Below are 24,171 nucleotides of genomic sequence, written 5' to 3'. Positions count from 1 at the left end.
CATCGGGGAAGAGGGTCGGGTGAGGGTGCCGTTTTCGGCAGTTTTCGTCCCGCGGGTACCCGCATTTTGCGGGTAAGGTACCCGCGGGTACCCGATTTTCCACCCCTACCCTTTATATAGGGTATATATATAACTAACACCTATAAAATATATAAGAAATACAAAATTAAATACTACAATAAATTATACTGCTATGATTGTGTTATAATTGATAAATTACAATAAAAAACATGCATGATTTGAAGTAGAAGAAATAAAAAAAATAAACAAAAATATTTTAAAATAAGTTATTTTCAAAAATGATAAGGTGATTTTGGCGGAAAAACACAATTTATTATTTCTAAAAATGGATCTCCTATAAATTAAATTGATAAATGATGGAATTATATATGATTTAATTGTATTACATATCACGTCTAGAAGATGGTATACAAAATCTGAATGATCTATATAAATTATAATACATACCAGATTTTAATTTTATAAAGGGTCTCATATTTTGAATCAAATATGATACTAAGATGACATAAATATTTTATATACTTTAATAAATTGTTACCAAATAAGCCATATTATATTCTAGGTAACAAAATGGCTACTAAATTAAATTTTGTATATTAAAAGTTATATATATATATATATATATATATATATATATATATATATATATATATATATATCGGGTCAAGTTAAACAGAGAATTATTATATATTTCATTTTGAACAAATCTATACATTTTACGAACAGATCAGTATAACTAACGAATGGACGTATTTGGTAAAAAAAGAGAAAAACTCGCTACTAACAGGATTCGAACCTGGGGCAAATTGTTGTTCATGCGGTACATTGATTTGTTCATCAAATTTACACATCTGTTCGTTTTTATTTCACAAATTCTCTATTCTCCAAATATTTAGCATTCTCTGTTTAACCTTTCTCTCTCTCTCTCTCTCTCTCTCTCTATATATATATATATATATATATATATATATATTTGAAGAAGATACTCCCTCTGTCCACCAAATATTGTCCTAATTTGTTATTTTGATCCGTTCATAAAAAATTGAAATAATCTATTTCTAGTAAATTTATTAGAGCATCCGCAATGGGCTTACTTGATAGCCTACCTGATAGCCTACTTGATAGTGGGTTGTGTTATTGAGTAGGTAGTGCTGCATTCGGGTTACTTGATAGCCTATTTGATAACATTAGTTTTGATTTTTATGTTTTTCCTTTAAATTTAATTGCTCAAATTTAAATAACACAATTTATTTCAAATTTAAATTGAATTAATTATAAAATCCTAAATATTACATAAAACTTAAATAAAATAAAAACAATTCCTAAAAATTAACTACTCTGGCCCTAGAGGTCTGAAACGTGCCCAAAGGTGCTCCACCAAATCATTTCGGAGCTGAGCATGTAGATGTCTATCTCGGAGAATTGTATCCCTTCGCACATATTCCTCGAAGGACACCGGTGTTTGTCCAGCACTCTCCGTCGAAGCACTGCTAGACGCCCAGTCATCATCTCTCCAGTTGACAGCCGCTTCACCTTCGTGCTCCACAATCATGTTGTGGAGAATGATGCAACACAACATGATGTCCTTCAGGTGCTCTACATACCAATTGCGCGCCGGACTTCGAATGATTCCCCACCGAGCTTGAAGGACTCCGAAGGCGCGTTCGACATCCTTCCGTGCCGATTCTTGCATCTTCTTGAACCTTGCCTCCTTCGGATTGGTTGCCATTGATGGACTCTTGAAGAAGCAACGCCACTCCGGATATATGCCGTCACACAAATAGTAGCCCATCCGGTATTCACGCTGGTTTGCATGAAAGACCACCGGCGCCGCAGTTCCTCCTAACACGTCGGAGAAGAGAGGCGACTAATTCAGCACATTGATGTCGTTGTTTGAACCAGCGACGCCGAAGAAGGCGTGCCAAATCCACAAATCGAAAGATGCAACGGCCTCCAATATCAAGGTGGGCTCTCCCTGAGCCCCGCGTGTGTAAGCGTCGTGCCACGCCTTTGGGCAGTTCTTCCACGACCAATGCATGCAGTCTAAGCTCCCGAGCATCCCGGGAAAACCATGTCTCGCCTCGTGTATATGAAGTAAGCGTTGCACGTCAGTTGGCGTTGGACGGCGCAGGTAATGGGCTCCAAAAGCCTGTATGACCGCCTTGCAGAACTTCTTTAGGCATACACGCCCGGTTGAGTCCGCCACTTTGAGATACTCATCGAAAACATCCGTACTAACCCCGATGGCTAATTGGCGGATAGCCGACGTGCATTTCTGCAAAGGAGAAAAAGAATCTCGACCGAGTGCATCGGTGCTCATATGGAAGAAAATATCTTCACCTTGAACAGTCTCGACGATGCGCAAGAACAGCTCCTTCTGCATGCGAAAACGACGCCGAAAAAAGGTAGGGTCGTACGTTGGATTGTCGATGAAGTAGTCTTGCCTATGACGTACATGGGCCTATTCACGATCACAGTGGACGTATGATCGGGGACGTTTGACACGCGCCGGCTCTGGCGCCGGTTGGGGGCAGTATGATTGAAGCAGTTGTTTCTGCAACTCAACCAACTCCATGAACTTTTCAGCGACTTCGTCGGAATCGGGCGAAGAATCATGTTCAGGTGACGACATTTTTGGAAGAACGAAGATGATATTTTGCAAGAAAAATTGTAGGAGGAAGAAGGAGTGAGTTGTGATGAATGAGGGAGGGAGAAGTATTATTTATAGAGAGAAAAGAAGAGGAAAAAAAAATTGGGCTCAAACGGCTAAAAGAGCCGTTGAAAAAAAAAATCGAACATTTTAAAAACAACCGTTGCAAAATATTTTTTTTTTTTTCAGGCGCGTGCACAGCACGCGCCGCTCGAGTGCTACACGAGCACTCGAGCATTACTCGAGTCGCCCCCCTCCCTCCCCCCGCAACGCACATACACGATGGCAACGCTCTACTCGAGTAAGCCATCGAGTAGAGCGTTGTCAATGCTCTTAGTCCCTTTCTCCACCCACTAACATGTGGGCCTCATTCTCCACTCACAAACTTAATTAACTTATTCTATTTTTTTTTATTTGTGAACTCCTTTCTCCACTAACTAAATAAATAACGCAAAATTTCTTAAAACCCATGCCTCCTTACCGTAGGACATCATTTCATGGACCGAGGAAATATTTATTTCTTTTTTACCTGTATAAAAATCTCATTTGTAAATATAATGGTCTATAATAATAATAATAGAATATTACAGATAATAATAAGTTAATAACAATAACCATGGTACCAACATCATGACAATATAGCCCGCGAATGATGATATTGTGCTAATGGGTAAAAATATCAATAATAATTATCGAATTTTAAATACTTTTAAGTATGCAAATTCAAATTTGGATTATATTGTATTTATGTGGATACATAAAAATGCGATATGTGACAGAGGCATTTTAAGACAAAAAATACGAAGGGATATTATCGTTCCTTAAAAATCTGATAGTTTAAGGTTTTTTGTATTTTCAAATTTTTTTAACGCGTTTTTAATATGCATAATATTGAATATAAAACCGAATGATGTTACATACAAATATGCATAATATTGCACACAAATATGCATTGATAATTCTTAATCTGGGCGACCTGATGGCTGTCGGGAGTCAACGAGAATTGCACCAGCGACCCGACAGCCGCCGAGTGCAGTTCTCGTCGCTTGTTTGGGAAGAGGTGACTCGGCGGCCGCCGGGTACGCCTCTAGTCGTTGCTCACTGTTTTAATTAAGCATATAACTAAACACAAATACAGATATAGTTAAACACAAATATGCATAAGTATGGGATTCGCATGAGCAGCGGCGAGAGGCGTACTCACGCGAGTGTCGAGTCCCAGCGATTAGAGGTGGCCAAAAAAACCAGAACCGGGAACCGAATTGAAAAATCGGACCGTTCGGGATGGTTCTGGAACCGGAATCGTGATACACGGTTCCGAACCAGAACCGAAACCGTGCTCGGCCAGTTCAATTAAGGTTCGAATTTCTCAAACCGCCGGTTCCCGGTTATGAACCGGAACCGAACCGTGGAACCAAGAACCGGGATAGAACCGTGCCAGAACCGCCTTGAAACCGTGAACCGTGGAGATTCATGTCTGATTGCCCTATTTTTTCTGTTGCCAATGCAAGTTTGTTGTGTCTCCTTTGTCTATATTTCATGTTTAAATTTCATATATAGTTAGCTTGTCTATTCTCTATCGTTTTTTAGTTTTCTATTGTATGTGGTGCAGGCGTGCAACTATGAAATAACATATACTCCTATAATTAAATTATATTTGTCGATTTTTGAAAACTCTTGAAGGATTATTATTATTATTATTATTATTATTATTATTATTATTATTATTATTATTATTATTATTATTATTATTATTATTATTATTATATTTTTATTATTATTGTTATTGGGGAAGAATAACGTGGGATTTTTAACTTAGGAACTCACCGTTAATACAGGAGGTCATCAGTGTTTAGAATCTTGGATTATTATTTATTACAAAAGGTTTATTTGCTTGAACCTCTATAATTTTAGGAAGTTTCAAAAGTTTACTTCCAATTTTATTTTATAAAAAAAAATCTATATATTAGATTGGCAAATAAAATATCTTAATATTGAGACAATTTTGCCTGCCAAGTATATTAGCTAATATTCCAAAAAATCGACATGCTTGAGACCCGAGTAGTTAAATCTTATTTGGAATATGACGCTTTTTTATATTCATTATATGATATTATTCATATACACATAAATAATGAACTCATTTCTTTATTTTATTGTGTCATTTATTTTATTAAAGCAAATTTCATTAAATTTTACACAACAATACATAAAATAATACAAATTACATATATAAAAAAACGGACGGTTCTAACGGTTCGAACCGGAATCGGAACCGAAACCGTGAGGGTTATTTTTCGGTTTGGTTCCGATTCCAGTTTTTGGAACCGGGAACCGACGGTTTCGGTTCCGGTTCGAACCGGGAACCGAACCGTGGCCACCTCTACCAGCGATTGATACATCTATTCATTTTTTGCCTGAAATATATATTTTTATTTTACCCATCCCTATTTTTGGTATTAGAAGTCTTTGTCACGTCTCGTGTTTTTAGTATGTCACGTGAACAAAATGTGTGGTTAAGATTTAAATCTTTATACTACCTAAGGAATTGGTTTTACCGGACTCTAACCATATGTGTATAGATGAACTAAAATAAAAACTCCTTTAAACATATAAAATAAGAATCATTTTCAACCCATAGATCATCAAGATCTACGATTGATTCATTATTTTGTCAAATGAATTTAAGGTTTTGGTTCGAATCCCACAGAGAGCAAAAATTATAATTTTCGAAATATAAATATTTACACAGTGAATTCAAACATGTTCTACATAGCATTCAGACATTCAGACATTTACACTAGTTCGTATTTTATATTTTAAGATGGGTTTATAATCTATCTCATCCATGTGTGTGTGTGTGTGTAGGGAAGGTGGTGATGCACGGAATCACCAACACCTAAACTAGAAACTAGAAAGCAATAAACGGCACACGGATTTACGTGGTTCGGCCATCAAAGACCTACGTCCACGGGAGTTCTTCGTTGGTTTCACTATACTTTGAGAGAGAGTTTACATATTACAAGTGTTGCTCACAAAATAAACTATCCTCCTCAATGCTCATGCTAAGCTTCTATTTATAGATGTGAGAGTGAGCCCTAAAGGCCTTAGGCCCATGAACTCTAATAGTTGGATTTAGGCCCTTTAATGATCTTGATTTGACCCATCTACGCTGTCCTTCGTTGGTGAAGCGGGTAACTCCGGCTCTAGTAAGACTAGCTCTGCGCTCTGGCTGTGCTGCGCTGCTACTGGGCTGCGCTGCTGCTGGGCTGCACAGCTCTGCCGCGCTGCTCTGGTCTGCGCTGGTGGTGTTGTACTTTAGCAAGGCAGCATCTCTGCACTTTGGTCAAGGCTGATTGACTCTTCATATTCATTTATTAGCAAGTCTTTTTAGTTAAACCTGCGCTGGTTAGTTTATATAATAATAACAATAATCATAACAAGGTAAAATAGGCTTGGATTACTAAGCACAGCGCTGATGAGTATTCCAGTCCTCATCAGAAGGGCTAGGATAAAAGTAGCTCTTAAAATATAAAATACGAACTAGTTAAAATGTATGAATTTTAGGTATAACATGTATGAATTCGCTGTGTCAATATATAAATTGCGAAGAAAAAAAAAATTGCTACTTATGAGATTCGAACTCAGGGCCATGAATTCATCCAACAAGGTGATAAATCAACCGTAGATCTTGATAATCTAAGGGCTGAAAATAGTTCATAGTTTATATTTTAAGAGGTGTTTTTATTTTAACTCATATGATCTTGATGAACCTGAACGGTTTGATTCGGTTATCGATTTAACCAATACCCGATATCCATTTAGACCGCCCTAATTATGGGTATGATCCAAAGACCACTTTATATCTTTTTGAGTTAATTTGAATTATATAGTTAACATTGATAAGTTCAATTATTTTTAAGATGAAAACAAATAAGGTAATACTCTCCCCGTCTCTAAAATAACTTCATAATTTTTTTTGGTTCGTTTCCAAAAAAAGTTACTTTTCTATTTTTTGACTATACCACACTCCAATAATGCTCCATTTATCCTTACTTTTCACAGTTTAATTTTATTTATTTTTTCACCACTCTCAATTTTTTAAATTTTTATCTTTTTATTTTAAAACTCGTGCTCCTCATTTTTAGAAAGTTATCTGAAGAACAAAGGAATATAGTAAAACAGATTGTTTAACCAATCGATATAATAAATACTCCCTCCGTCCCAATAATGAAGACACACTTCATTTGGGCACGGAGGTTAAGGCGAGATAGTTTAGGAAATAAAGTGTTTGATTAAGAAGTTGATTAGGGGTTTTATTTACTTTTATTTTAAATTTATTCTGGTGTAGGTAAATTAGTACTCTCTCTCATCTTCTCCAACCACCACCGCCGCCGGCGCCGATTCCATCTGCTATGCCACCGAAAATCAAACCCAGAAAAGCAAACCATCGAAAATCAAACCACCAAAAATCGAACCCAGAAATCAAATTTAGAAATCGCAGATCATCCAAAAAAATGTCCAAAAAATTGAGCATCGAAAACTGATTCAAAATTAACACTACACGATTTCTGCAACTTTTACAAAAATTGAACAAAGATTCGAGTTTTAAGCGATTCTTGAAAGTTTCGAATCAACCAAGCGAGAAACAGACGGAGGGAGAGGACGGAGGACATTGGAGTGGCGGCGATGGCGGTCTGGAACCATAGGCATGAAACAGACGGAGGATTCTCGCCTAAAATCGAACGCCTCTGCTCCTTCTCTTCAGAGATCTGCCGCGCCAGCAAACCTTAGCCCCTTACCCCCAGATCCGCCGCCCTGCATACCCTAGCCCCCAGATCCGCCGAAGAAGAGAGAGGGATGGGTGGCGGCTATTCGGCCGGAGAAGGCGGCGGAAGGGAGGAGGAGGCGGCGGCGGCAGACATAGAGGTCTAGAGCGAGAGAGATGAAGGAGAACCGAGAGGGATAGAGAGAGGGGTCGGACAGGGGCGGTCGCGGCGCGACGTCGTGCCTCACCGGCGACGACTTCGTCGAGGAGGAGGAGGTGGGGCGGCGGGGATGGGAGTGTTTCAGAAATGGTGCCGAGAAGAGAGAATGAGAGAGGCGGGGATGAGAGTGTTTCAGAAAGGATTTGAGGGAAATACCGTAATTAAGCCACAATTAACTAGCTATTGGAGTGCCCTAATTATTTCCATATATGGAAATGTGTCTTCATTATTGGGACAACCCATTAAGGAAAGTGTGTCTTCATTATTGGGACAGAGGGAGTATTAGAGTTAAGTATCAAATACACCCCTAACATTGACACCATTTTCACGTCTGACAACCTCCTACCAAACTTGGATTCAATTGCCCCCTGAAGTCTTAAATTGAGTTCAATTAACCTACCTGTCTTAACGATTGTTTAACTCTATCAAGTTTTTTAATTTCTTTTTTTATTTCATTGGTGGTGGAATCCACACCTTTCTTCTTCGCCAAGCTCGTCGAAAACACGTTCTACGACGGATCTGAAATAATAGATATGTACCCTTCAAATTTCATATTCTTTTAATTTTATTTCTCTAATTAGAATTTTCTTTCTCTAATTCATAAATTTCTCTTGAATTTATAAACTCAATTAGTCAAATATTTTGACAACTTATAACCACTTTAAATACATCTTATAAATTCTAAAAAATAAGCTTAGTCCAACACCACTTCAACATTTTGGTGAGTCGTGCACCCAACACTGGCAGAGCCAATCTATACCCCCAATATTTTATTTAGTATTATAGTTTTTTAATTATTTATTATACCTCATTTCGCATTTTTCTTCATTAAGCACACGTCCTATTATACTCTTCATATTTCAATCTTCACTTGAAATTTTTGATCCGCATCGCACCCCAAATCAATATTCCTTATTCCACCAATCTTACTAATTCGTGAGTCATTCAACCACTGTAAAAAATTTCTGAATTTTCGACTTCCAAATATAGTAAAATAATTGTAATTGTTGACTCGACTTTCCTACATGTACGTCTACTCAAGATATAGTTAGGATCAAATTATTTCTGCCTAAATTATTAGGGTCAAATTTGACGCCTTTGGTGCTAATTCAACAACTTGAGTAGTTTAATTAGGAGAGAACGTCAAAAAAGAAAAAAGAGAAATCTGGCCAACCCAAGGAAAGCTTCGATATTGATTAATGTCAGAAACCTGTTGAGTATAAACATTTGCTGTTTGGTTGAAATATTTGCTTAATCAATATAGTGTATTCTGTCCTAAAATTACTAAACGATGTTGTATTTCGTGCGGGGGCTATGCTAATTGGTGGGAAAAATGAATGTCATATCATACTCTTCGAAAAAAAAAAATACTATTATACTAGAGTTGGCTTGTAATATGAAGCTTTTTTGCGAGCTCTAATCTATAATTCTATATAGTATATGAAATTGAGGATTAATTTCATGACATGTTTCTAAACTATGGTACTTGTATTACATCAGTTATTAAACTTTAATTTGTTTTTAAAAGAATACTAAATTATATTTTCGTAACATTCAAAGTTTGAATTTGACTTTCTTAATAATTTCATTTACATGACAATTAAAATAGGTTAACATGCAAAAATGCCCCAATTCTTAAGTTGTGAATGAAAAATGCCCTTCCTTATAAATCAAAGCATTTCATACCCTAATTGACATCCATACCCCTAAGCTATTTCCACTCCTAGTCTTACTATGTCCAGAATTGATTTTGCTAGGGACAAGTAAGCAATTGGAAATTCTCTTTATCTCCCCTCTTTAACCTAATTAAGCTTGACTAGTATATCGGCTGGAAACTTTCCTCGTGCCCGATAGGTTACTTCGGTAAACTGGGTCTGGACTGTGCAACAACGCCACGTACTGTTAAGCAAAAAATGATTAAAATTGGATTTTGTTCAATTGATCCCGCGCTTCTCAAAAATGGTATCAGAGCGGGTTTTTATAGAGGAATTATGTAATTTTTAATTTATTTCACGATTAACCCATGTGGGAGGAGACTCCATTAAAAGTTTATGGATCCGGACGAGTGTCCGAGATGTGTATCATACAGGAATTCTCTACAACATGTGGAGAGTGAAATCACCCGTCTATTAGACGGACTCAACTGGAACAACCGAGCCCTCGTTACCAACGTACGACGAGGAGAGGAGGTCGAGACTATTCGTGATATTATCACGAGTATCCAATTCTACCATGAGAACCTCATGGGACTCGCCGCTACCAGAACGGCGATTGAACGAACTAGAGAAGAGGCCCATCAGTCCCACGATTGATGGAACCAAAAGACAAGGCGAGTGTAGCTTTTCCAGGCTACCAAAAGATCGAGCCAAGCTCTTCCGACAACGTCAACTTGCGGGAGATCCAAAAGACGGTGGAATATTATGGCGTCAAGCTGTACGATCTACCGATGGAGCTGAGCAGAATATCACTCAAACAAGAGGAAATCCTTACCCTCTTGTGTGATATCCAGAAAAGAATAAAGGAAATCGAAAGGCGAAAACCATGTTCCGGGAAGATGCGGAAACCATGGTCTGACGACCCGACGAATTCCCCGATATTCGATGCAGCACCCAAAGAGTTGCAGCCAAAGGATATAATCCGAATCATGAAAGGCAAATATCATGAATAGCCTTGACCGAATCGGATTAGAAGATCTACAGGAGTTAGCAGAATCTTTTGCTAACCTCAACATGGTTGATCTAAAGATGAACCAAGGAGATGAGGTTCCCAAAACCGAACCTCAAGAAGAAAGTTCGTCAAAAAGGGGTGGAGCTTCAGACGATGCAAGCCACTACCAACGAACTAAAAGACGCAGGCCACAGATGCGGGATACTCCTGTAGGAAAGGCCACACTTGAACCAATCCATCCATATGGATTGATTCTCAACATCGACGAAGCCAGCTTCAAAGATTGGGAGGATCTGATCGACGAATGGGCTTCATCATTAAATATCGTAGTCACCACAATTGAATACGATAAAAAGGAGTTTGCCAAAATCTTCGAAGCCAGTTTGGCAGGAATGGCAAAACAATACTGGGAGAAAATCGACATCTCAGCGAGGGAAAAACTGTTTACTAGCTCTAAACCTTATGACATCATTAAGGAGGCTACTAAACAGATTAAAATCCATTTCTTGGGAATGGGTTTTTTCGAAGGATCCGCAGAGGAGAAACGCAAGAAATATCATCAGGCACTCTACAATCTAAGATTAATGGTGCTAGAGCCAAAAGCTCTTGATGAGTTTCTACGTCTTTATACCCTATATGTTCATATGGGGGTAGTTGATGATACAACCGCCAAGGACCTCTTTTTCACAAAATTTCCGAGTCCATGGAGGGAGATGCTCATCAACGAATACGTGTCACCCGGAGAATATCCACTTGATAGTGCTTCAAGAAGGATGTCTTATGTTCACAAGAAGCTGTCCGAATGGTGCCAGAAGGCGGCGGACCTGAGGAATCTCAAGAAATTGAGGAGGCTCAACAAGAAATCCCCATTGATGTGCGACAACATTGATCTTCCAACAGAGATTGGTGCTGAGTTGCTATATCAAAGGAAGAGCCGAAAGAAACATAGGTACCAACCCTATGAAAGAAAGTCCAGAAGAAATTCTTGGAAGCCAAGGACCATGTGGACCAGACAGAAGGCACGCTCCTACAAGTCAGGCCAACGGAGCGGACCATCCAGAAACCGATTCTCAAATCAAAAGAGAATCCCGGCGAGGAAAACTTTCAGGCGTACTCAGGCCAAAGCAAATGAAAGTTTCAAAGATTGCAACTGCTGGACCTGCGGTGCAAAGGGGCATATTTCAACCAATTGCCCAGACAACGAAATAAAGAGATTCGAATCCACACCGGATATCGAAGATGCTCTTTACTACCAGAAATTGATACCCGTGTATCAATTTGAAGATATATCCTCTGACGAGAGTATATATGAACAAGAAGAAGTCTTTAGTTCTGAAGATTCGGAAATGTCCAATGGATCAACCGGAGACGAGTCAAACTAAAGAGGAATACGAGGTCCACCACACCCAAAAGGAGGATCAGAGTGGATTTACAAGCCATTTCCTGATACCACAGAAAGAAGTGGTGAAACAGCTTGTGAAAAAACTCAAGAAGGAAACCGAAGAGGTTCAAACCTACCAAGGGTTTTCTAACGGGAGATTGAATCGAGTTTTAAATAGCTTGATTCCAACCAAGAGGAAGCATCATGTTTATTTTGGAGTCACAAGCCAAGAAACGGCGCTTCCAATTGAGATCACAAGCAACCAGGTGGAAATCCAGCTGGTTCCGGCCGAAGATATTAGGAGGGATCTCAGGAAAATGAAACCAGAAGTCGCAAGTACGATGAAATGGATTCATATTGGAGCAATTCAATTGGTACTAAAATCTTCCCTTCTCCCAGGGACAGACCAGCCAATTGATGTCGCATTATGCGATAAAAGGGTCAGAGAGGCCAGAGAATCAGTTATTGGAGCTTTCTCGGGCAATCTCTATGCCAAGAAGATTATAACCGAGTTTTATCCACAGATCGCTTATAATCTACAAGATTCATCTTTCAGCCGAGCCCTGACTCTCTATCAGGACTACAAAAAGAAGGAGTACATGACAGATGGAAACAGGCCATACTCATTGACTTATCAAGTCTCGTATGCCCTATCAAATTCCCATCATACGGAGTTATTTCTGGGAAAAGAATTTATTGAAATTCCAGAAATATTCAAAGAAGTTGCTAAGGCAGCCCCTTCAAACCGAGTTGAAATTCCCCAGAACAGGGAAATCGACATCGACGTTGGAGACAAACCAGTGCTGAGCCATACTCAGAGTCTCAGACTGGGAGCACCAAGGCTATCATTCCAAGGAAATAGGCTTACTTCAGGGCCTATATCAAGAAGTTTCTCTCATTCTTATGAGAGAAGGGCGATCCAAGAAACACCAGTTCCAGACATGAGGGTTAAATTCAAATGTCCCGAAGGATGGAGACAGGTTTCTACAAGAATTGATACAACAAGTATGGAAAATAAGTTTCCTTGCAGTATGTTGTATTATTTGGCTAATCCAGGCGACAACCGATACATCGGAACTCTGGAGGTTGGAGGTTTTGAAATTCAGACCGAAGGCCAAGCCGGACAAGAAGCAGATGTCCTAATCTTAGGACGAAATTTCCTTGACAAATATAAACCATGGTCATGGAAATCAGGAGGAATGGAGATCACCATTGGACGCCAAAGAGTAATGATCCAATGACAAGTCCGTTCTCGATATACATCTCTATAGGGATGTTATACGAAAAGTACAAAGCAGAATATTTTGCTGCTTATGTGGATTCGGGAGCAGGAATCTGTACAGCAAAACGAGGAGTTTTTCCAGCAGAAGTGGAAGAAGATCTACCTCGAATTGCAGGAAGGGATTTCTCCAAAAAGATTTTGCTCTTATCAAAAGGAGTAAAACAGACGGAAATATTGATCGGAGGAGCAGGACAAACACCTTGGTACAAGGTCAAGACTCCACCAATATATTTCCACGATACCGGAGCAGATATATTATTCGGAAATAATTTTCTGCAAAGTTTCAAGAGGTACATACAAGACAATGAGGCCAGGAGGCTAGTGTTCACAACCAATTGTGACCACAAGATCATTGTGCAAAGGCTCCACGGAGCTTTTCATCGTTCAATGCCAATCAAATTCCGCAGCAAGCGTGGTGATGATGGCAGACTCCGGAGACCCCAAATGAAGGATCAAAGGAGATTCGGAGAAGTTTTGCTTAAATGCAGAACTGAGGGATTCCCAGATCTCTCCGAGGAAGAAATTCAAATCCTCAAAGTATCCCTGATATCACACAAAGATATCAAGGAAGAAGAACAGGTGTCCATTGCTGATGTCAAAAGAAGAATCCAAAAGTGTTATCACGAGGATCCTTTGGCATGGTGGGATAAGAACCAACTCAGAGCAACCCTAAAAGTTAAAACTGGAAAGGAGCATGAGTTTGTAAGATTCAGACCTATACTGATGAACCCTCAAGATCAACAGGATATGATGAGTATAATCAAGGAGCATCTTGATTTAAAACTTATCGAAGATGGAAGATCACCCTACAGCAGTCCTGGATTTCTGGTAAGAAATCATGGGGAGATCAAGCGAGGAAAACCAAGATTGGTCATTAATTATAAAGGGATTAATGACATTCTTGAGTTTGATGGATATTTCATCCCAAGCAGAGAACACCTTATCGACTGCATCAGAAGTGCAAAGGTATTCTCAAAGTTCGATTGCAAATCAGGATTCTACCAGATTCGCATGGATGAAGGGAGCAAGAAGTTCACAGCCTTCTCAACTCCACAAGGACATTATGTCTGGAATGTCATGCCAATGGGGTTAGCCAACGCGCCTCAGATATTCCAAAGAAAGATGGATAATCTATTTAAAGATTATTCTTCGTTTATGTTTGTTTATATTGATGACATCCTTATTGCATCAAAAAACATTCATGAACATGTCAGGCATCTGGAGATCTTTGCCGATGTTTGCCAACAAGAAGGACTAGTGCTGTCAGAAAAGAAGGCAGTCATAGCCACCCAGAAGATGGAGTTTCTGGGAATCGAGATCGATGAATCTGGAATCATTCTACAAGATCACATTGTGGAAAAGATCCAGAATTTTCCAGAAGATCTCAAGGAAAAGAAGCAGCTCCAAAGCTTTCTCGGAGTTGTTAACTTTGCAGGAATGTTCATCAAAAATCTTGCGGAGTACAGGAAAATCTTTAGTCCATTACTAAAGAAAGATGTTCCATTTATATGGAAGGAGGAACATAGAGAGGGTATAAAGAAGTTGAAAGAGATTTGCAAAAATCTCCCAAAGCTTTCAATACCACAAGACGAGGATGATTTGGTCCTCTACACGGATGCTAGTGATTTGTGGTGGGCAGCAGTGCTTACAAAGATCACCCCATATGGAGAAGAACCTTGCAGATACTGTAGCGGTCTTTTCTCCGACGACGAGGCTGTGCGATGGCACATCAACGAGAAAGAATTCTTTGCAGTGCGGAAGGCGTTTAAAAAATGGCCGCTTTTCTTACTTGCTAAAAAATTCGTTTTGAAAGTTGATAACACTAACGTTAAAGCTTTCTTAACAAAAAAGTTTGAATCTAAACCTGAAAAGGCTAGATTAATTAGATGGCAAGCAGAATGCCAATATTATGATTATGATATTGTCGTTTTGAAATCTGATCAGAATGTTCTTGCAGATTTCCTTACAAGGGATGGAGCTCCCTGAAGCGGAGGCCATCGAGGCAATACAGGGGCAGCTCTTTGAAAGCTTAGAGCTGCTACAACAAGCATGGCAGAAGTGTGTACTACACACTAAACAAGCAGGAAAGATGCAAGCAGCTGATGAAGCTGAAGTATCTAGCCAAATTGATGGGTGTTTCATGAAGATGTTCAATCTTCAGGAGGCAACTGAAAAACCGCTCTTGCGCGCTGTCCGTGAAAATCGGGCAAAAGCAATGCTTTCCGTACAGGGCGGATTACCTGTAGCAGGGGATTCAAGTACCCCTAGCCCAAGTCCTGAGAGAATGGCTTCACAGCCGGACGCTCGAGGAAAAGATGTTGTTAAGGGGTCACTCCCTGAACCAACATGTCAACCCTCCACCTCTGGGGTAAAAGAGGGAGAGATCAGCCTTAGGCCCATGACAGGCCAAGTTAAGGTTGATACTAATCTGATTATTTCTTCTCCTTCTTGGCAGAATTATCAAGACAGGTGGGAGAAACTTCTTACGAGAAGGAACATTAATCCGGGAAATTGCCGGGTTGATGTTGCAGGAAAATATCCAAGGGTTTGGTTTACTCCAGGAGCCAATCCAAATGATGTTAAAGAATGGTATGAATTCGGGGCATTAGCTTCAGTTTATACCACTTCTCCGGCCTTCACCGAGATCAAGGGTCTACCCAAATGGATCCAGAAAACGGTGTTCGACACATGGGAGAACAACGAGTCCCTCAAAAGGGGAGATGTTCTGGAATTGTACTTCTTTAGTGCAGCTCCAGAGCCAGTAGGCAAAGGAGTCTACGAAGCCTTCCATTTCATTAAGCTTCGGAGACCAGATACAGGAGCCTTGAACCGAATCAAAGTTCCTGAGTTTAATGCCGCAATCGTCTCAACATTCACGGAGGATCAAATCTCCACGAGGCGAGCATGGGGTCTATGGGTCTGTCTCACAGAGATGGACAAAATGAAGTCCAGATTTAAGTTCTTTCAGAGCTCAGATCTGGGAACGTTCCTGGTCAACACAATGACAGGAACCACAACTCAGTTTGCCGAACAATCTTTCGAGAACAAGAGGCAAACTATCTGGGGAAACAAGATAGCGGGGAGCAAGGAGACTCGCCGCAAATTCTGCAATATGGCTCATGTAAGCCATTGGATCGAGAGAGTCTGCGACCAATGTTCGTTGCAGAAAGAACCTGAATTCGGCAAAGGTTTCCTCCCGAAACCTGACAGAAGGAGGTTCCGGTCTGATGAGCACGACGAACGTCAGACTCCAAAGGGAAGAACTCCTCGGGCACCAAAAAAGTAAGGTGGCCGACAAAGCAATGTGAATCATGTGATTCACAGCGAGGATCGCACCCACAAAAGAAACGACAAAAGTGGGTGGAAGAACAGGAGAACCACTCAACGCTCCAGGACAAAAGTGAGTGGAAGGAAAAGTAGCCGGCCCCTACCAGCATTATCACAAGACGATAAGGCGAGGGACCAGCACCATGTGATACCACCAACTAGTGTCAGCAATCAAGGCCGACAAAAGAAGGTGGATGTCATTTTCAAACAAGCTGGCCACGAAGAAAGAATCCGAGGCCACCAACCGAGCAATAATAGAGGGGCTCAAACCTCTATATAAACACAAGTGCTGGAGAGAAGAAAGGCATCCGAAAATTCCACAACATTTTCACAAAACACTTTCTCTCTCTAATCTATCTTTGTATATTTTAAATTTTCTGTTTTTAAAGTTTTCAGTTTTAGTTTAGTTTTTTTTTTTTTTTTTTATGTACACAAGGATTAGCTACCATGAGTAGCTAAACAAGTTAGTCTCCTCCCTTGGGGAGTTTTTATGAAATAAATTAAATTTTATATAATTCCTCTATAAACGCTAGTTTTTGTCCAACTATTCCGGTTTAGTAGAAGATATTTTCTTTTCATTTTTCAACAAAAATATTTGGAGTCGACACACAGTGAAGGAGGGAAACTGATTCCTGAAGGTGACCATTCGGCGAAAGCCGGAACACAGTGAAGGAAGAAGGTTGCAACCATCACTTGCGAGTGCGTGGTTGGACGAAGGCCGGGGTGGCAAGAAGTCCGTAAAACGCGATTTTACTCCAGAAGGTGACCAGTCGACAAAAGGTATACTGTTGATTAATGTTTTGAATTATTTTTGAAGTTGTACGGAAGCATGTTGGGCCTGATTATGTATTAATCGATTTTGATAAATTGAACAAAAAATGGTTTAATGGTGGATTTATTGAGAATTTCATGCTAAAAGGGTAGATTGGACCATTGCAAACATTTAGGGCATAGGATGCTTAAGTTTATAAGAAAGGGTATTTTTCATAGACAACTTAAGGTTTAGGGCAATTTTAATTGTTACCCATTAAAATACCACATAATTTATCTATTTAAGATAAATTATCAAAATATTTGTTATGTCACTTTAGAGTAAAAATCTCAGCAATTATAATCCAAATCCAAATTTTCTTATTTAGATCGAGATCCATGGATCCAAAAATGTGAGATTCAAGTCCATATCCATGAGATCTGCAGGGTCTCGGGTTTAGACCCGAATTCATATTTTTTATTTTTTAAAATAAATTGTATATTAACTAAAATTAAAATAAAATCATAATAATTGTCTAGAGTTTCAAAATTATTCAAAAACAAATAATTATACCATAATCCACAAAAGAAACATTGAAAGAATCCAAAATAAGATAGACGCAATAATTTTAATAAGAAATAACGTAATTGTAGTAGACTGAACTATTTCAACAAAATATTGAAATAATCAATTCCTGTTGAAGCTCAACAAAGCCTTCAACTATGCCTTCATCCCCATCATTTGATGTTTCAAAGTAAATTGCTTTACTATTTGAATTTATAGAAAGAAAAAAACAAATGAAAAAAATACAAGAACCAATCATCACATTTTATATACAAGATAGTGTTGACACAATACAGCTTTGGTGTATATAATTTTAGCTAAAATATCAAATAATCAGCAATTCCATAAAGTACGGTGTGTTAGTGTATATTTATACAGTAAATTGAAGTTTGTAATTGTATGTAGATAAATTTTTTATTTGGAAGTGTTCACTGAAGATAAAGCTGATAAGGACTCAGTCAGTTTGTCTACCATCATGTTGGAAAAATTATAATATTTTGATTTATACCAAAATCTCTAAACCCATGCATGTATATGCCATAAGTTATATCTTGTAAACTGCTACTCACACATTTGACGGTATGACTCTTATGTTTACAGTTTGCTGATTGATAAACCCAGACTTAAAGATCATTAGATCAACACATAGAGTTCAGCTGATCAACACACTGAAGCTAGCATTTAGAAACGATAAAGATTTCGCTAAGTACAAAAGGAAAAGCTAATGTCATATCAACTTAAGTTAGCTGACGCTAACTTAGTTTCACTCTTGCCACGTCATCTCAAAAATTCAAAAGTAAATGTGGAGTCAACACTATAGTGTATCAAAGGACATATGGTACTTAATGCGGAAGATTTTTTATTTAATGAAAATCCCGCATTTTCAGAAAAATGACAATATGTACAAGGATTTCTGGAAAACATTAACATCAAGAGGCACATAAATATTGCAGAAGCTTGAAAACGCATCTCTTTGTAATTCAGCGAGATTATTTTGAAGCAAACGGAACTATTCAAAGATTGATCTATAAATACCACGAGGTATTTAGCGAGAAAATTACCGAAGCGTTATGAATTTGAAATCCCTCAAGCAATCAAGCTTTCAACCTTATTCTCAAGCACTCATTGTATTTCGAAGAAAGGAGTTCGTAAGTGTTTACAAACTTCTCTTGGAATTACACGATCTGTTCTTCCAATATTAGTATATACAACCCTTAGTTCTAGGCACATATCCTATGTATCTTAAGCCTAGATTTAAGCGCATCACTATACCCATTGTTCTAACCTTTACAATGTGCTCTCAATTGGAAAACTCTTTGTAAACCCTTCACCTTGTGTAAAAGTTAGGTGTTAGAGTTAGAAGAAAATTAACAAGTAAGCATCAAGTTCGAAATCTACAAACTGAAGGATTGAAATCGAAATCGCAACCGAATAAATTGCCATTAACAGTCACAACCGCGTCACTCGTGTGATCAACTTAACGCAAGTAACTAACCAAGTTGAACTTGCAGCTCTAAAAGCAAGGAATCCAAAGTTAAGGGATCCCCTGTGAACTGGACCGTGGACGTAGAGGTATTCTCCAAACCACGTAAAACTGATTGCGTTATTTACTTTGTGCACTTACATTTCAGTTTGATTATGTCTTGCTGAATGATTTACAAATTAACCTCACACAATCAATACAAGTCTGTATCGTATCCACGCACTGGTTGGAGATGAACAATCAGGGCTGCAGGGTTGGTAACAGCGCTGTTATCGGTGAAATTAGGTTAAATTCGCTTTGATCTTCTGGTCTTCAAAGGAGGCATATTTTTGTCTTCATCAAATAATTTTTTAGATTTTTTTATATTAAATATATATTGTATAATTTATTACAATTATTCAACTTTACCAATTTATTAATGTGAAGTTCATGGATTGCCGTGCCCTGGATAGATTTCTTGCTAGTATTATAAAATTCCATTCCACAACATTTTCCAACTTTAGTCAAAAACCGTCGACTTGAAGTTTGAGAATTTGATCTCGTCCGCATAATGACTAGAATGAATATTGAATAATGGAATTCAAGACTCCTGACATTAGCTGTTTCGAAAATTGGTCAGAGAAACAACATATGTTCAGTTCAAGCACAAGCCACAACTCTATATACAAGAAATGTTGTTGATAGACTCTCCTAAAACAGAATGATTACCTGATTAAATTTTGTTTACTGCTATTTCGTAGGAAAAGATTTGTACATTAGAATTCATGTTTTAATATTGTTTACAAATTACAAAAAGTTGGTATTTTGCCTGCATAGATCGAAAAATTTATTCTTCAGACGTTCATTTCATATTTTCTCTGTTTAGTTGCTAAATCTCATCGAATATACCATTGAAGTATATACATTATATATAGTATTAAATATGATCATATTAGATTTCAGTACGACCACAGATTTATTTTAAATCGTTGATTCGTTGTATTAATCTTATCAGTACAATATTATGCATATACAAAGAAAGTAAAAAACAGAATCTCATGCAATTTCGACTACAGCATTCATAACAAATCCTTGACCTTCTGACTCGCGAGATAAGTGAAAAAAGGGGATACAGACCAATTTCTTGAGGCCCATTTATGAAAACAGTGAAGAAATACAATCGAAAATGGTTGGAAACTTTGGGTAAATTGACAATAAAAAGCAGATAAAATAGTTGGTAATCAGATTCAGCAACTTCAAGCAGCTGCACTGATGCATTCAATAGCCTGTTTGCAGATTCCAGTCATGGTTGCCTCAGGTCCATAAACCTACATCCCAAACAAATCAAACAGTAAGCTTTTTTTGCCTTGGAACAATTTGCGCAGGTTTCAACCACGACAATGGATATATATACCTCGATAGGAATGCCTATTTCTTCAGCAAGAATTCTCATTTTCTCGAGTCCCTTCTGGTAATTAGGCCCTCCTCTTCGGACGTACAAGCTCATTCTAGAAGCCTTGAGTTTTGCTTCCTGGTACGACATCAACCACGTTAGGAGTCGAGCTTTTGATGAGTTACTTAGGTTAGTCTGTGTGAGGTTTTGCTAGGTACCTTTTCTCTTAGAGCTCGGATGATACCACTGAATGTAGCAGCAACGTCAGTGAAGTTGGCTATTCCACCACCTATCACGAGGGCTCTCTTTCTGCCATCAGGCTCTGCAGTTGCACACTGTAATAAACTCATTACTATGTTCACAAGAGAAGTGATTTTGAATTTCTACTCAATGCAAGAAGTTTGATTCTTACATCAATCACAACTCTGGCATACTGCAAGACTTCCTCCTCGTTGGGAGCGCCGCTGTATTCCGCATAGTTCCCAAGCTCAGAAGCAAAACCAAGATCTCCAACCTATTACCGGGTTTGAAAGACCATGTGAGACTTATATATTAACCAATTCGCAAGAAAATGGTGAACAATTTATGGTATGCATGTAGAGTGAAGTATAATAACATCAAGATGAGGAACATACTGTATCAGCATAGATGACACTTGCACCTCCTCCGGCAACCATAGTCCAGATTCGCCCTTTGGGGTTCAAGACGGTGAACTTCAAAGATGCACTTGTCTGCAAATAATGACATATAAACTTTACATAGCATTCAAACAGGGGGAGCAGGTTGCGTGAGTAATTATCCAATGGGGCAATATGCTTCCAGATTTGAGATTAAAATGGTCTGAATACTAATTGGGTGTCAAATAGCTTTATAAGAGATTCTACGTATCAATGAGTACCTTCTCATCAAGTCCGTGAATAAAGCTCTCTGTTGGACTCATAACTCTTCCAAATGGCATTGGGAATTCTATATTTCCCCATCTGCAAGATCAAGGTTATATAAGCGATAATATATACAAATCCATGATCTTTGTATACATATTATAGCAACACCACGTATACAAAGTAGTTAATATGTTCTTGAACTGCCTGAAAGTTAATCTTCAAAAGAGAACAGAATAATAGATCATATTACTTTTTGAAGTTCTTGAAAGCAGCGGTATCGTCAAGCTCGCCTCTCATATCCAAAGGATAAGGCTTCCCGTTAACCAAGGTGAAAGGATTCATCTCAAGGAAAGTGAAGTCCAAATCTAATTCAAGAGAAACATTCATTATTTCCAAAACTCTAGAGAAGATTGACAACATTAACCTTAAGAAGGTGACATTCTTTTCGCAATCTTACACCTACCTAAAAACAGAGCATAGATGAATGTGATGAACTCCTCAATTACAGGTTTGACCTGCATTACATAAAATTATGCATAAGCAATAGCAATACATGGAAGTATAAATTCAATTCATGCAGTAATTAAGTGAAACAGAAACAACAATGTTAAGAGTAAAGATTGATTATTGACAAATTTACCTCTAAGGGAAGAGTTGCCACAAGTGGAGCACAGAGCTCTGATGTAAAGGATACACCTGTTGGAACGAATATAGTTTTGACCTGGATATGAAGATAAGAGAACTTCAGTAAAGATTGAGGTATTAAATAGATACAAAATTGAAAAGTCAGATGCTTCTCATGACACATGTATCATCAGAAAAAAAGATAAGAAAGAAATAAGAAATTAAAATCTTAAGAGCACCTTGTCCCAGTTCTCTTCAATATCAATTCCTCCACATTCCGAAAAGCTAATGCTACAACCAAGCCTATCAGAGACAATGTTTAGGTAGAATTCCTCATTGTGGGGAATAAATGGTTCGACAATGAATGTAGTAATGGGTCCTTTGCAGCCCCCCATCTCTACCTGTTAACACAAGATATGTGTCAGGCAGAATACTAATTCAGCTAAAATCACTTCTTACTCGTAGGTTCTAGGATATGTATTACTGAGCCAGTATAATGATTGAATTAGCCGAAGAAATACTACAAAATTAAACCAACATGTACCTCTTTGCCAAGTCGCTCTTTCACAAAAGCAGCAACTCCAGCCAAATCCAGGTTCAAAGCAACAAGACCACTTTTACCACGTTTCCCAAACAGCATATCTGGTTTAACAACCAATCTTGTAGATGAAAGCCAGGGCTCCTTGTCCACTAGTTGATTAAAGTCAGTAGACTCGGTCACCTAAAAGATCACAAGCAAGTATTCGGTTTATTGAAGCCTGGAGGGGCTGGAAACTTGTTTCTTAATCAAGATGATGCAAGCTAACAGATTGAATTAAAATTGTAATATCTGCCACATACAAGCCAAGTAGCATTGCATGACTGTCGCATCTTTTTTTTTTTTTTTTCAACTGTTAATAATAGTAATAAAAAGTAAAATCTTTGAAATAAACGCAAAATGGTTTGATGCAGATTTTCCAATAATTCATATTATCTTCTGAGAATGAGTCTATTCTCCCTGGAAAATTTCAAGAAACTGCACGACAAATCTTCTCAGAAAGAAAATAAAGCTGTCTTAATTCTTCACCAAACTCTGAGTAATTAATCGTTATTGTCGCTGAAAATGCCAAATGAATTTCCAATCAAGACGGCGCAAGAGTAATTCGGTACAATTGTATAAGATTAGCTCAGATGAGATACATATCTAAAATACATCTATTTCGAGTTGTAACAAGGCAAAAGAGAATCAAGTGAACTGCACCGCCAATCATAACATAAATATTGCTATTTTGTTTCTTAGTATAAGGCATTAAATCCACGTATCTTCTATCTGCTAGTTTCTTGTTTCACCACACAAATTCTTCCCCATCAGATTATTGAACAACATGCAGGATGTAAATTTATAACCAAATAATGCAAAAAACAAAATAAAAAAAATCAGATCTCAAGAAACTCAATAGAACCAAGTAGTCTAACCAACTAGAACAAAAACCGAACTCACCTGGGCAGATTTGATTTCCAAATCGGATCCAGAAATCCTCTTGAAATGCTCCTTCAACAGTCTCTTGGAGTCATACTCTCTGATCTTCTTCCTCGCCATTTTTCCTTTTTAACCTGATTTCCAAACAAAAAAACTTAAAACAATAAGCCGAGATCCCAATTCCCAGATCAGTCAATAATAAATCCAAGACTCATACTCGCAATCAACAAATCAAAACTCAACATTATGTATATATCATATAAGTGCCAGTAGAAGATAGAGATATTTACTGATTGAAGGAATGCGCAGAGGAGGTTGCAAGAATTTTCTGGTGCGCACACACTGGCAGACTAGTATGACTCAACACTCAAAGCTTGTAATCTTGTAATCCACCTACCGATATTTATAGTTAGACAAACATGATTCCATGAAATGCAACTAAATTACTTATTTATTTAACTTATTTTTAGTTTCCTTCCAAAAAAGAAAAAAACCTTATTTTTAGTTGGTTATATATTTATATATTAGCGGGAAATGGACCGCCGAAATTGACATATACCCACCTACCCAAGGCGGGCCAAAAGGGTAGACAACCAACGGTAAAAGTTGTAATGCTAATTAATAGTCCAAAAAATGGAACTTTAAGTTGCACACTTTGTTTGGTATGTTTTTGCTCTTAATAAAAATTAGTTTTGCGAAATATTATTTTTTAATAATA

At 38.1% G+C, this 24,171-nt stretch overlaps 1 protein-coding gene across 2 annotated transcripts; it reads right to left on the bottom strand.

Moving 5' to 3' along the window:
• Nucleotides 1-20,068: 20,068 nt before the first annotated feature.
• LOC130993625 (ATP-citrate synthase alpha chain protein 1) lies at nt 20,069-23,932 on the bottom strand. Of its 2 annotated transcripts, XM_057918583.1 has the most exons (13): nt 23,744-23,932; nt 23,475-23,587; nt 22,539-22,715; nt 22,234-22,395; nt 22,011-22,091; nt 21,834-21,885; nt 21,621-21,735; nt 21,385-21,466; nt 21,122-21,217; nt 20,899-21,000; nt 20,705-20,821; nt 20,508-20,624; nt 20,069-20,421 (listed from the first exon to the last, which is right to left on the bottom strand). In XM_057918583.1, the coding sequence occupies exons 2-13, from the start codon at nt 23,571-23,573 to the stop codon at nt 20,350-20,352; spliced, it is 1,272 nt and encodes a 423-aa protein (XP_057774566.1). In that variant the 5' UTR covers nt 23,574-23,587; nt 23,744-23,932; the 3' UTR covers nt 20,069-20,349. The 2 variants fall into 2 exon arrangements, with proteins under 2 accessions (XP_057774566.1, XP_057774565.1); XM_057918582.1 differs by having other exon boundaries at nt 20,069-20,624; nt 23,744-23,921.
• Nucleotides 23,933-24,171: the final 239 nt, after the last annotated feature.

The sequence above is a fragment of the Salvia miltiorrhiza genome, chromosome 7, assembly GCF_028751815.1.
Source record: "Salvia miltiorrhiza cultivar Shanhuang (shh) chromosome 7, IMPLAD_Smil_shh, whole genome shotgun sequence".
Taxonomy (NCBI): domain Eukaryota; kingdom Viridiplantae; phylum Streptophyta; class Magnoliopsida; order Lamiales; family Lamiaceae; genus Salvia; species Salvia miltiorrhiza.
This window is presented reverse-complemented; position numbering and strand designations above follow the sequence as displayed.

Bases quoted from the DNA above. Each gene is read 5' to 3' on its own strand.
- LOC130993625 (XM_057918582.1), bottom strand. From the start codon at position 23,573: ATGGCGAGGAAGAAGATCAGAGAGTATGACTCCAAGAGACTGTTGAAG. The intron at 22,092-22,233 runs GTGCTCTTAAGA...CTTCATATCCAG, and splicing joins TTGAAGAGAACTGGGACAAG to GTCAAAACTATATTCGTTCC. The intron at 21,467-21,620 runs GTAATATGATCT...TTGATCTTGCAG, and splicing joins GCTTTCAAGAACTTCAAAAA to ATGGGGAAATATAGAATTCC.